We start from the raw sequence: 13,582 nt of genomic DNA on the forward strand, positions 1-13,582 counted from the left end.
AAAAAAAAAAATAAAAAAAAAAAAAAAAAAAAAAAAAAAAAAAAAAGAAGAGGTTTGAATGTTAGATACATCAAAAATAATATTAGGATATTACATAGCTGATATTTTACTGATGTAATCTGATACTAGTATTCATTTGTGTATATATTGCTTTTTCAGTGTCAAAACCCAAGTAACTAAGGAAGCAACTCCTGCATATGCAATCTGCTCAAGAAGTATGCTTTCTCCTTTGAAAATAAAACAACTACAAAGCTTTAACTTTTTCTTTTCTGTTCCTTAGGTTTCAATAGCTGGATCTGCCATGGCTACTCTAGAGAAAGAGTTATCAGCTACTTCTGCTGTGCAGAAGATCACCAAGCCTGTGAAGCCACCTCAGCTGAAGCCACATGAAGTCAGGGTAAAAGCAGAGCCAGTTGGCCCTCCGCAGTTTCCCTTTGGAGAGGCTGCTGAGACATACAAAAGTCACTATGATGTTGAAACGAAAAAAGAGACAAGTATTAAACATGAAGCAGTGCGGGAAGAACACTTGGTGTTCCAGAAAGAAGGTGAAGCAAAGGTATGTTATTAAGCGAATTTCTATCACTTTGACTAACTTTAATCCTAAAAATATAGTATAGGCCCACTTTTTTTATTGTTTTCTTACTGCAGTTTTCCACTATTGAAACATTCTGCTGTCTTTTTTACACACAAATCTTTGTAAGGATCTAATATTTACCAATGACAAGCAAAGAATTTACATTACCTGATTTATTTTCTTATGTAATTTATACTGTTTATGTCTTTGAGTTTGTTAGGTGTTTATTAATTATCCTTTAAACAACCTAGGTGACAGAAACTGCCAGAGTTCCGGTGCCTGCAGAAATCCCTGCTACTCCACCCACCTTAGTCTCAGTAAGTAATTTGTGTGTAGATTAGGGGAGTTACAATACATTTTCACCCTTTTGATCTAATTTTTATCTCAGAAAACCTAACCATTCCAAGTTGGCTTTATTTGATCTTTTTAACTCTATCTTAGACTTACTGAGCCATATGATTTAACTCTGACATAAACTCTTCCAAATGTCTGTTATGGAGGTGATTCTTCACAATTATGTCACAAAAAAGTCTGACCTATCTGCATAAACATCAACCTTCTTTTTCATTTTATTAATAACAGTAATGTTCAGAGATCCTAAAATCCAGTTTCAAATACTTCCCTTCAGAAAATGTCTTTTTTTTCTTGGATACACTGCTGAACAGATCACTGTTCTGAAGTAGACATTAAATTTTCCATTCAAATAGATTTCACTTACTTAAGTGTTTGTTCAGAAGCGAAAATATATACTGACTGTGATACCTATTCTTTGTCATACAGGGGCTCAAAAATAAGACTGTGACTGAAGGTGAGTCTGTCACTCTGGAGTGCCATATATCTGGTCATCCTCAACCTACGGTGACATGGTACAGGGAAGACTACAAGATTGAAAGCTCAATGGACTTCCAGATCACTTTCCAATCAGGACTTGCTCGCCTTGTAATTCGTGAAGCCTTTGCAGAGGACAGTGGAAGATTTACCTGCACTGCCACAAATAAGGCTGGGAGCGTCAGCACATCTTGCCACTTACATGTGAAAGGTAAGTATATTTACATGATGATAGACTTTTTTAGGTTGGAAAAGACCCTTAAGATCATTGAGCCCAGCTGTAAACACAGAACTGCCAAGTCCACCACTAGTCCATGTCCTAAGTGCCATAGTACATACCTTTTAAATACCTCCAGGATGGAGGTGGCATTTAAAAGTCAGGCCCAGGTGACTCCTGAGTAGCCAGTTCCAATGCCTGATAACCCTTTAAGTGAAGGGTTTCCTAATATTGAAACTAAACCATGGTGCAACTCGAGGATAGTTCCTTTTGTCACTGTAGGAAGTTAATTTTTTTAACTGTATACTACTTGTAACATATCATAGACATTTTTTAAGTTCCTAAGTAGAACATATGCCTTGAGTTGTATTCCAGGGCTGTTAGGTAAAAGGGCTGTAAGAATATGAGGGAAAGGCCAATTATGGGCAGATGGAGACTCTTAACCTGTTTCCTCAGTGCAAGTACCTAGCCCTTGGAGGCAAACAACTATTTACTCTTTTCGTGTCAAGTAAACTTACTGCTTAAGGCTTATTAAAGTATTTTAAAATCCACTGTATCACATTTGCCTTGCAGTTACAGAAGAAATTGAGACTCGAGAAACCATTTCTGAGAAGGCTGTTAAAGAAGAGAAACGGTAAAGTTCCTCTCCTAAACAGACTGCTCCTACTGCAGTCATTAGATTCTTGCCCTCTGTTTATGAGAGACAGCTCACTTACCTGCCTGAAATCTTGTTTCAGCTATGTGGAGACAAAGGACATTGTAATGGAAGATGTCTCTGCTGCAGCAGAGGAAGTATCGGGAGAACCCATACCTCCTTTCTTCATAAGAAAACCCATGGTGCATAAATTAATTGAAGGTGGGAGCATTATATTTGAATGCCAAGTAGGGGGCAACCCGAAGCCACATGTCTACTGGAAAAAAGGTGGAGTTCCTCTAACGACTGGCTACAGGTACTTTGAATACAATGCACAAAAACTGGTTAAACACAATTTTTAAGAATATTTAATTGACAGCATAGTAATTTTGATTTCCTTACTGATGCTGAGCCAAATAACATCATTGATTTATGTGGAATTTTATTTTTTAGAATTGAAATATTAAAGGATCCTGTCTTAATGTGTTACTTTAGGCACTAAATTTTAAAATATCTAAAATATTAAAAAATTTAAAAGACCATGAAATGAGATATACATATCTTTATAAACAAAGAAGTTTCTCGTTTGTTTTATTCTGTCTATTCAATGTTTGCATTCTGTTTATGCAAATGTTGTCCACAGAAAGCAACACACTTTCTAGCTGAGAAAAAATCTACATTTGTAGCATTCTTGAAATAATCATGCTATAATGACCCATATTAGGACACACTGTGTGCACACAGAACATACCATTATATTTTGTCTGATAACTAGACCTCTGATATTTCAGTACTGGTGTTTGGATCCCATTTATTTAGTGACAACAAAATGCAAGTAGACCAGAACTCTAGTTTCAGTATGGTTATTTCTCCTACAGGGTTCTGCAAATTCATTGAGTGAGAACTGCCTGCAAAACTTTCTCTTTTTGTGTTTTGTACAAGTTAGGACTGATTCTCATTAACTGTATAACTAAAAGCAAATTCAGTAAAAAGTGTGATCATCAGAATTATAGACTTTTTACTTTTATGTTTTCTACAGATACAAAGTGAGTCACAAAAGAGAAACTGGGGAATGCAAACTTGAAATTTCCATGACTTTTGCCGATGATGCCGGAGAATACACTATTGTTGTTCGTAATACTCATGGAGAAGCTTCTGCAACGGTCTCCTTACTAGAAGAAGGTACACTGTAGATTAAAGAAATGGGAAAAATACTTCTTAAATTTAACTTTAAAACTGGAAAAAGATTTTAAAATGTGTTGCAAAATCTTTGCAGCTTAGTTTATTCAGCTCAAGAAACATAAAGGGAGACCTGGTGGCTCTGTTTCTACAAGACCAAGTATCTGGCATCAGGTTCTTGAAGGACTTTATTCTTTGCTAGAATCTGTAGCTATTGGAACCTTCTTCAGTTTACATACATAACAGTCTACATAAGATATTGAGAGAGTGATGTGGGGGAAAAAGGTTAATCTTAGAAGGAAAGACGCTAATTTTATTTTAGTTGTCCTGTAAAAATATATGAAGTTAGCAGGAGACAGAGTCCTGGTGAAGAAATAGCAAAATAATCTCTACAGGTGTGTCCATTTTGAGAACTAGAACATCTAAATAGCACAGTAAAACTTTCACCTGTTTAATAAAGCTGATATGATTACATCACTGCATTTTATTGCAATTTGTATTTATTAGCTAAACAGACAGAAAGTCTGCCTGAATCACGAAAACCAGTAAAATAAGTTTGTTTTATCTGTTCTATCCAGAGAAAACCACAAAAAACTTACCAAAATGTATGTGTTCTCAATTCTTAGCTGATTATGAAGCCTATATAAAATCACAAGAAATGATGTACCAAACTCAGATGACTGCATATGTACAGGAACCTAAAGTGGCTGAGGTAGCCCCACCTATTTCATATGGTGACTTTGAAAAAGAGTATGAAAAAGAACAAGCTCTTATTAGGAAGAAAATGGCAAAAGATACAGTAATGGTCAGAACTTTTGTAGAAGATGAGGTATGTCTACCACTCCATACTAATTTCATATACTGATGTTTTAACATACAAATAATTTATTTACAAGATAATTTTTTGACACAGAGAACTAATGGTCTTGCTTTTCTGTATAGGAATTCCATATTTCTTCTTTTGAAGAAAGACTTATCAAGGAGATTGAACTCAGAATTATTAAGACTACCTTAGATGAACTACTCGAAGAAGATGGAGAAGAGATGATGGTTGATATTTCCGAATCTGAAGCTATACAAGCAGGATTTGATTTAAGATTAAAGAATTACAGAACCTTTGAGGGGACAGGAGTTACTTTCCATTGCAAGACATCTGGATATCCATTGCCAAAGGTACCCCACATATGTGTAACTTAAATTTTTTTTAAAAATCATCTGGTAGTACACTTAGAAAAAATACCTTGGAAAGCATCTCATTGTCAGATATTCTATGTTCTGCATAAAAACAGCAGCTCTCAAAGGAAATCCAGTCTTCTGTATTGATATTAAGCTTATTTTTTCTTTTGCTCTTCATAGAATAGTGTTGGTTAGCCAGTTCAGAGGCAGCTTGTGTTTACCAATTAAGGTGGTCTTGCTTCTGAGTTTCTCTGAAGCAGCTCTGGCCACGTGGGGAAGTAGTAGTCCAGTCTAGGTCACTTTGCTCTTCATCAAAATGGGCTATATATCTATTTCCAGCACCAAAACTCATGTTTCAGGCTACTGTGTAAACATGTTACCTTATTCTTACCTATTTCAAGTAAAAATGTTATTGCTTTAACACATATACATGGGCCATGATGATGTACCAGCTGAAAAATTAGAAGTTGTAGTATGTTGTATGTGTGGGTCGTTACTGGATCTTTGTCTTTAGGAGAGTTCACATAGCAGTCCTCTGTTTCTTTCCATGCAGATTGCTTGGTACAAAGATGGTAAACGCATAAGGCATGGAGAGCGCTACCACATGGAAGTTCTGCAGGATGGCAGTGCCAGTCTGCGTTTACCTGTTGTTTTACCTGAAGATGAAGGAATTTACACTGTCTTTGCCAGTAATATGAAAGGAAATGCCATTTGCTCAGCAAAACTCTATGTTGAGCCAGTTGCACCTACAGCAACTCCAGGTTATATGCCAGGACCAGAAGTTATGAAAAGATACAGGTAGGTACACAGGATTACAATTTCATGAGACTTCAATCTGCTGTGATAACCCAAAAACTCATGATTCAACAGTTAAACAGCTTAAGTGATTGGAGTTTGCATACCTCTGGAAAAGTTCTAAATGCTGTTTTCATGACTTATATTGATTTACATGCCAACTCTTTGTCTGATTTGCCTTTTTAATGAGCAATGCAGTTCCCAGAGTACTCTAATTCACATGCATATCCAGCCACAGTATTAGATTTACAATGTCAATAATCATATCTATTTCTTAAAGTAATAATGTTTTGGAAAAAACCTCTTCTGCACTTGGAGTTTTAGAGCAGTGTGCAGCTATTATTTCTTGCCCTTAAAATAACTGTATTTCTATGACAGAAAAAAATCAAGTGTTGCCATGTTCAGTCTCATACACATACATACCCACACAAAAACATACACAGGATTACATCCATATCTGTGCAGTATCCAAACCCCCAAAATTTTCCTGGCTGTGGTATATCCTAATACTATTCAGCTATAGAGATTCCTTTCAAAAACCTAAATAAAATTGACTAGAAATAAAAAATAATTTGTCAGAATTTCTCACAAAGATAAGTTGGGCAAAACTCATTTAAATAACTTATGATAAAGGCAAAAGTTGAGATCTGTTTATCATGTCAGCTCCCTTCCATATGACATTGCCATAACGTCCGTGTTTTCTTTTACTTCCAGGTCTATTTCTCCACGCTCCCCAAGCCGGTCTCCTGCCCGCAGTTCTCCTTCTCGTTCTCCTGCCCGCAGATTAGAAGAAACCGATGAAGGACAACTGGAGAGACTATATAAACCAGTTTTTGTGCTGAAACCTACATCATTTAAATGTTCACAGGGGCAGACAGCAAGATTCGACTTAAAAGTTGTTGGCAGACCTATGCCAGAGACGTATTGGTTCCATAATGGTATATCAGCTTCATTTTCATCGACAAATAATCATAAAAAAACATTTTATGTGCCTTTTACATCTTGTTGACACACTGTTTTGAGTGCAACTGTTTCCTTTTCATGTGCATCTGCAGGTCAACAAGTCGTTAATGACTACACCCATAAAATAGTGATTAAAGAAGATGGCACCCAGTCATTGATCATCGTTCCTGCAATGCCTGAGGACTCTGGAGAATGGGCTGTAATTGCTCAGAACAGGGCAGGCAAAGCTTCAGTCTCAATGACACTGACTGTGGAAGGTATCTGCTCTATATGCTGTTTTTAGGACTCTGATAAGTGTTTCTTATTAGAAAGCACAGCCATGTCATTTCCTCTTGTGATAACTTACCCTCGCTCTTTCAGCTAAGGAAGATCTAGTCAGACCACACTTTGTGGAAAGGCTGAAGAATGTCAGTGTGAAGGAGGGCTCTAGACTGGAGATGGCAGTGAGAGCTACTGGTAGCCCTAATCCTGACATTGTATGGCTGAAAAACAGTGACATCATTGTGCCTCATAAATACCCCAAAATAAAGTAAGATTTTTGTTTTATTTAAATTTATTTTATTTAAATTTAAATTTAATTTAAATTTCATTTTGTTTTGTTTAAAATACTTCATTTAAGTAAAGGAGTTAAAAATCACCATCCTGCAAAATGCCTCCTACAGTGTGTTGAATACTCCTGCTTTTGGAGAAGGGATTCACTAAGGGCTTTTGCATTACAGCAAGGATTAGAGATAGAGGGGACTGCAGCAAATTGAAGAGTTAGCTTGTAGGACTCACTCTATTTTCTCCCGCTTGTGTATTTGTGTAGTTGTATTCTGCAAAGCCAATGCTTTTACAACAGAGATTTAGGGAACTTTCTCTGCCTATGGTTTTGAAGTCCTCTGCAGGCAAAAATGCTGCTCAAATCAACACTGGGTTTTATTATCTTTATCTATTTGATTGTTAGGCATGTGCCTCATAAACATGAACAAACATAACACGTCTATTACCTCCAGAGATTTGCCTTTGGAGGCTTTGACCTAATTTGGAGAAGGGCAAAAATGAATGACAAAATGAAAATAGTTAATTTTTTTTTTTTTATTATTATTTTTTTTTTTTTTTTTTTTTTTTTTTTTTTTTTTTTTTTTTTTTTTTTTTTTTTTTTTTTTTTTTTTTTTTTATTTCAGGATTGAGGGAACCAAAGGGGCAGCTGCCCTTAAAATTGAATCTACTGCCAGGCAAGATGCTGCATGGTACACTGCTACAGCTATCAATAAAGCTGGGCGGGACACTACCCGCTGCAAAGTAAATGTTGAAGTTGAACATATAGAACCTGAACCAGAAAGGAGATTAATAATTCCAAAAGGAACTTACAAAGCCAAGGAGATTGCAGCACCAGAGTTAGAACCTCTCCATTTGCGTTATGGTCAAGAACAATGGGAGGAAGGAGACCTGTATGACAAGGAAAAGCAACAGAAACCATTTTTTAAGAAGAAGCTCACATCTTTAAGGCTCAAACAATTTGGACCAGCACACTTTGAATGCAGGCTTACACCGATTGGTGACCCAACCATGGTGGTGGAGTGGTTGCATGATGGCAAACCCTTGGAAGCAGCTAACAGACTCCGCATGATCAATGAGTTTGGGTACTGTAGCCTGGACTATGGAGTAGCCTATTCCAGAGACAGTGGAGTGATTACTTGCAGGGCCACTAATAAATATGGTACAGACCACACCTCTGCTACTCTGATTGTGAAGGATGAGAAAAGCCTTGTGGAAGAATCCCAGCTGCCAGAAGGCAAAAGGGGACTGCAGCGAATTGAAGAGTTAGAAAGAATGGCCCATGAGGGTGCTCTACCTGCAGTTGCACTGGACCAAAAGGAAAAACAAAAACCAGAAATTGTTTTGGTTCCTGAACCTGCAAGAGTCCTGGAAGGTGAAACAGCACGATTCCGGTGCCGTGTGACTGGCTATCCTATGCCCAAGGTCAACTGGTACCTCAATGGACAGCTCATCCGTAAAAGCAAAAGGTTTAGACTCCGTTATGATGGAATCTACTACCTGGATATTGTGGACTGCAAATCCTATGACACAGGAGAGGTGAGAGTCACTGCAGAGAATCCAGAAGGCTTTATTGAACATAAGGTGAAGCTTGAGATCCAGCAAAGGGAAGACTTCAGATCTGTTCTTCGTCGTGCTCCTGAACCCAAACATGAACCTGCAGTGACAGAACCTGGGAAACTTCTCTTTGAGGTACAGAAGGTAGACAAACCTGCAGAAACAACAACCAAAGAAGTAGTGAGGCTGAAAAGGGCTGAAAGAATCACCCACGAGAAGCTTTCAGAGGAATCTGAAGAGCTGCGTAGTAAATTCAAGCGTAGGACAGAGGAGGGCTATTATGAAGCCATCACTGCTGTGGAGCTTAAGTCTCGCAAAAAAGATGAATCATATGAAGAAATGCTAAAAAAGACAAAAGAAGAACTTCTTCACTGGACCAAAGAGATCCCAGAGGAAGAGAAGAAAGCACTTCCTCCTGAAGGCAAAATCACCATTCCAACATTCAAACCAGGGAAGGTGGAGCTAAGTCCAAGCATGGAGGCTCCCAAGATACTTGAACGAATTCAAAGCCAGACTGTAGCCCAGGGAACAGATGCACACTTCCGTGTGAGAGTGGTGGGTAAACCCGATCCTGAGTGCCAGTGGTTCAAAAATGGTGTGCAGATTGAAAGGACTGATCGTGTGTATTGGTACTGGCCTGAAGACAATGTTTGTGAATTAGTCATCAGAGATGTGACTTCTGATGATTCTGCCAGCATCATGGTGAAAGCAATCAATATAGCTGGTGAAACTTCTAGCCATGCTTTCCTGTTAGTACAAGGTAAGTTAAATTCTCTTACTCATCCCACTGCTCATTATAGTGTGTTAAGTCTATATGACCAGTGCTCTGTTGATTCATTACATATTATTTTGCAGCCAAACAGTTAATCAGCTTCACCCAGAAGTTACAAGATATTGTTGCTAAATCAAGAGACTCCATGGCAACTTTTGAATGTGAGACATCAGAACCCTTTGTCAAAGTGAAATGGTTTAAGGATGGAATTGAGATTCACTCTGGAGACAAGTACAGGATGCATTCAGACAGAAAGGCTCACTTTCTTTCTGTACTAACAATTGATATGAATGATGCTGATGACTACAGCTGTGTACTGGTAGAAGACGAATCCATAAAAACTACTGCAAAGCTTACTGTTGAAGGTAAGAAGCTTGCAGCTCAGTACCATGAAATACTGTTCAAGTAAAATCAGCTTCAGAAAGAAAGCAAGCAATTTAAATAGATGTCCAATGCCCTACAAAATGTTGAACTGCTTGCATATTTTCGGAATCCAGAATGACGGTTTGGAGACATATTTATGTAAAATGGTTACACTATATGTATATTTCCTCAGGCTCATTCAGTAAGAAATGTTTTCATCAGGAGTATATAATCAAGCTTATTCACAAATGTAATTATTTTTGCCTGTAGGTGCTGTCGTGGAGTTTATCAAAGAACTTGAGGATATTGAAGTACCAGAATCCTTGTCAGGTGAACTTGAATGTGAGGTTTTCCCAGAAGATGTGGAAGGAAAATGGTATCATGGCGATGTTGAACTCACTTCTAGTCTTAAATATGTGATCGCATCCCGCCGTGGTCGTCAAATCCTCACTATTAAGGATGTTAATAAAGATGATCAAGGAGAATACAGCTTTGTTGTTGATGGAAAAAGGACTCAATGCAAACTGAAGATGAAGCGTAAGCATTTCTAATACTTATATTGCCTATATATTATAGATTTTCTACATTATAGTATGTGTTGTAGCTATATTACTGTATCCCATAATGCTTTGTTCAATATTCTTCTTACCTCTTATTAATTAACTTCATTTAATTCCACAGCTCGTCCCATGGTTATTCTTCAAGGACTTACTGATCAAAAAGTCTGCGAGGGAGATATTGTGCAACTTGAAGTTAAAGTCTCCCTAGAAAATGCAGAAGGTGTCTGGATGAAAGATGGCCAAGAAATTCAATCAAGTGATCGTATTCACATTGTGTTGGATAAACAGTCACATATGTTGCTCATAGAAGATGCAACAAAGGAAGATAGTGGAGCTTACTCTTTCAGTGTTCCTGATCTTGAACTGTCAACCACTGGACAGATCACAGTGTACAGTAAGTCACTATCATGATTTTGAAGATGTTTGATTTTTATCTGTTTTAGGATTATTTTTAAAGGCTTTTTTTTCACAATGAATATTTTTGTGACTTGACAGGTGTGGAAATAGTGGTGCCTCTAAAAGATGTTCACGTTGTTGAAGGAACAAAAGCTATCCTCGAATGCAAGGTTTCAGCACCTGATGTGTCTTCTTCCAAGTGGTACCTAAATGATAATCAGATAAAGCCTGATGACCGTGTACAGGCTGTATGTAAAGGCAATAAACAGAGGCTAGTGCTTACCAGAACCTATGCATCAGATGAAGGACATTATAAGCTAATGGTTGGCAAAGTTGAAACAAGTTGCAATGTCACAGTTGAACGTAGGTGTCCTTTAAGATGCACAATTCTTTGTGAAATAATTTCCTTAAATATCAAACTGTGGAAACAACTAATATATTTATAATTTATTCTTTTTACAGAAATTGAGATTATTAGAGGTCTTCGTGACATCACCTGCACTGAAACACAGAATGTAGCCTTTGAGGTAGAGCTCTCTCATTCAGGAATTGATGTAATTTGGAATTTCAAAGGCCAACAGATAAAGGCTGGTCCTAAGTATAAAATCGAAGCACATGGCAAAATACATAAATTGACAGTGGTGAAGATGATGAAAGATGATGAAGGAGAATATGTATTTTATGCTGGAGAGAAGAAAACATCTGGGAAGCTTATAGTAGCAGGTTAGTAGGGTTAAAGTTCAAGGTTTTTATTCCACTGTGATTTAAAAAATGCCCAGTGGTTTTTCTTGAGTGCTAAGTATACCTGTTTCTGATAACAAAAATAATAAATGAGAATAACTAGGATGGAATTAAGAAACATCTCAGTAATTTTCAGGTCATACTCTATTCTTTATCTTTCACAGAATTCAGAATGTCTATGTGCATGCTGCAAATTAGGGCAAAGAATTCCAGCACCTATTTTTCATTTCTGTATGGGGGAAAGCTGCACAGCAATATGGCAAAACCATGTGCCTTTTCTTCCCAACAGGTGGTGCCATTTCAAAGCCTCTCAGTGACCTGACTGTGGCTGAGTCCCAGACAGCTGTTTTTGAATGTGAGGTGGCAAATCCTGAATCAGAAGGCCAGTGGCTACAAAACGGTAGACCATTAGCTATGACAGATCAGTACCGTGCTCAGTCTGATGGTGTTAAGAGAAGGCTTACTATCCCTGTGACAAAACTGGATGATATGGGTGAATACAGCTATGAAATAGCAAGCTCAAAGACATCTGCCAAACTGAAAGTCGAAGGTCAGTATTTTTGTAACTATCAGATGTCTTTAAGACTCAGACCAGTATCACTTACTGTGTCTTGGATCAGGCAAAATGAAATAAATCAAATAAAACAAAACCAAAACTAACCAGTCCAACAGAAAAAAAACCACAAACAACCAAACACAACAACCAAAAATAAAGAACCTCAAATGAAACGTTTCTCATGGATCCTAAAAGTAAAGGTTCCTTGTTGAGTTCCAAGCACACCATTTTACTGGAACTTGAACAAGTCAGTAAATGTTTAAAATGAAACACCATGATTCAATTTCATTAAGATTATTATATTTGCTATAGTTTTTAATTTTGATCTGTTCTGTCAATTTGTGCATTTTTTTATTTTTTTCCCCCTTTATCTTCCTAGCTGTTAAGATAAAGAAAACACTGAAGAACCTGACTGTGACAGAATCACAGGAGGCAGTTTTCAGTGTGGAACTGACCCACCCTGATGTGAAAGGAGCTCTATGGATTAAAAATGGTGTTGAACTTGAATCAAATGACAAATATGAAATTACAGTGAAAGGAACTGTTCACACACTGAGAATCAAACACTGTGTGGTCACCGATGAGTCTGTTTATAGCTTTAAACTTGGAAAAATAGGAGCAAATGCCAGACTTCATGTGGAAAGTAAGTCAATGTGATTTGAATATTTGCTGTAATGTGTGGTTGGAAATTTACATCATTTACACTGCTGAATCTCGCTAACTTTTTTCTTCAAGCTGTCAAGATCATCAAAAAGCCAAAGGATGTGACTGCTTTGGAAAATGCTGTTGTCTCATTTGAACTGAGTGTGTCCCATGATACTGTACCAGTCCGGTGGTTCCACAAAAATATTGAGCTTAAACAAAGTGATAAATACAAGATGATCTCTCAAAGGAAAGTTCACAAGCTTATGCTGCATAACATATCTCCTGATGATGCTGGGGAATACACTGCTCTTGTTGGACAAATGGAGTGTAAAGCAAAACTGTTTGTAGAAAGTAAGTATTTTAAGTTTGTGAGAAAGTCATTATATGAATTGTTACTTCAGCTCATATTGAACAACTTGACCTGACACTTCATAGCCTGTTACCCTTGGTTTTTTGCAGACTACCATGCATATTGACTTTTAAAAAAATTCTTTCTTTTGTCTTTTTTCCTCCCCCTCTTAGCTCTACATATCACAAAGACCATGAAAAATATTGAAATCCCTGAGACCAAAACCGCCTCTTTTGAATGTGAAGTTTCTCATTTCAATGTGCCTGCTGTCTGGTTGAAAAACGGTGTGGAGATTGAAATGAGTGAAAAGTTCAAAATAGTGGTCCAGGGGAAACTTCATCAGCTCAATATCATGAACACAAGCAGTGAAGATTCTGCAGAATACACATTTGTCTGTGGAAATGATAGAGTCAGTGCAACCCTGACTGTAAAACGTACGTAAAAATTAATTTACCAGAATATTTTACATTATTTATCAATAATAGAATTTGTGTAAACAGATGGAAATAGTGCAACAGAGACAAAAACAGCACCGTTGTAGAGGTATTTTTAAATAACACTAAACAGCCTTAACTGTATTATTGAAAAAGATCTAGGAGCAGTGAACTTGAAAGTCAGACCCTATTCCTCTAGGAATAGAGGCAAGCATGCCTAAACTCCAAGTCACCAGAGGAGACAGAATTTGGGTTCCTATGTAATTCAGCAGATGTGGGAGATTTAATTGTAGTATTGATTCT

The 13,582-nt window shown here is 37.3% G+C and overlaps 1 protein-coding gene across 1 annotated transcript in view; it reads left to right on the top strand.

Moving 5' to 3' along the window:
* The window catches only part of LOC114055692 (titin-like), a gene marked incomplete at its 3' end in the record, with an annotated part of 131,673 nt that overhangs the window by 16,839 nt on the left and 101,252 nt on the right, over positions 1–13,582 (top strand). Inside the window, exons 11-32 of the mRNA XM_027880087.1 lie at positions 281–556; positions 826–891; positions 1,355–1,613; positions 2,193–2,253; positions 2,357–2,569; positions 3,293–3,435; positions 4,059–4,261; positions 4,375–4,605; positions 5,162–5,406; positions 6,118–6,341; positions 6,459–6,623; positions 6,727–6,895; positions 7,533–9,223; positions 9,319–9,600; positions 9,869–10,135; positions 10,280–10,552; positions 10,654–10,917; positions 11,017–11,277; positions 11,585–11,845; positions 12,231–12,494; positions 12,587–12,847; positions 13,019–13,279. Of these exons, the coding sequence (XP_027735888.1) occupies positions 281–556; positions 826–891; positions 1,355–1,613; positions 2,193–2,253; positions 2,357–2,569; positions 3,293–3,435; positions 4,059–4,261; positions 4,375–4,605; positions 5,162–5,406; positions 6,118–6,341; positions 6,459–6,623; positions 6,727–6,895; positions 7,533–9,223; positions 9,319–9,600; positions 9,869–10,135; positions 10,280–10,552; positions 10,654–10,917; positions 11,017–11,277; positions 11,585–11,845; positions 12,231–12,494; positions 12,587–12,847; positions 13,019–13,279 (6,340 nt within the window). The remainder of the gene's footprint in view (positions 1–280; positions 557–825; positions 892–1,354; positions 1,614–2,192; positions 2,254–2,356; positions 2,570–3,292; positions 3,436–4,058; positions 4,262–4,374; positions 4,606–5,161; positions 5,407–6,117; positions 6,342–6,458; positions 6,624–6,726; positions 6,896–7,532; positions 9,224–9,318; positions 9,601–9,868; positions 10,136–10,279; positions 10,553–10,653; positions 10,918–11,016; positions 11,278–11,584; positions 11,846–12,230; positions 12,495–12,586; positions 12,848–13,018; positions 13,280–13,582) is intronic.

Source organism: Empidonax traillii, unplaced genomic scaffold, assembly GCF_003031625.1.
Source record: "Empidonax traillii isolate 1590-97213 ecotype Southwest subspecies unplaced genomic scaffold, ASM303162v1 scaffold65:size4453928, whole genome shotgun sequence".
Taxonomy (NCBI): Eukaryota; Metazoa; Chordata; class Aves; order Passeriformes; family Tyrannidae; genus Empidonax; species Empidonax traillii.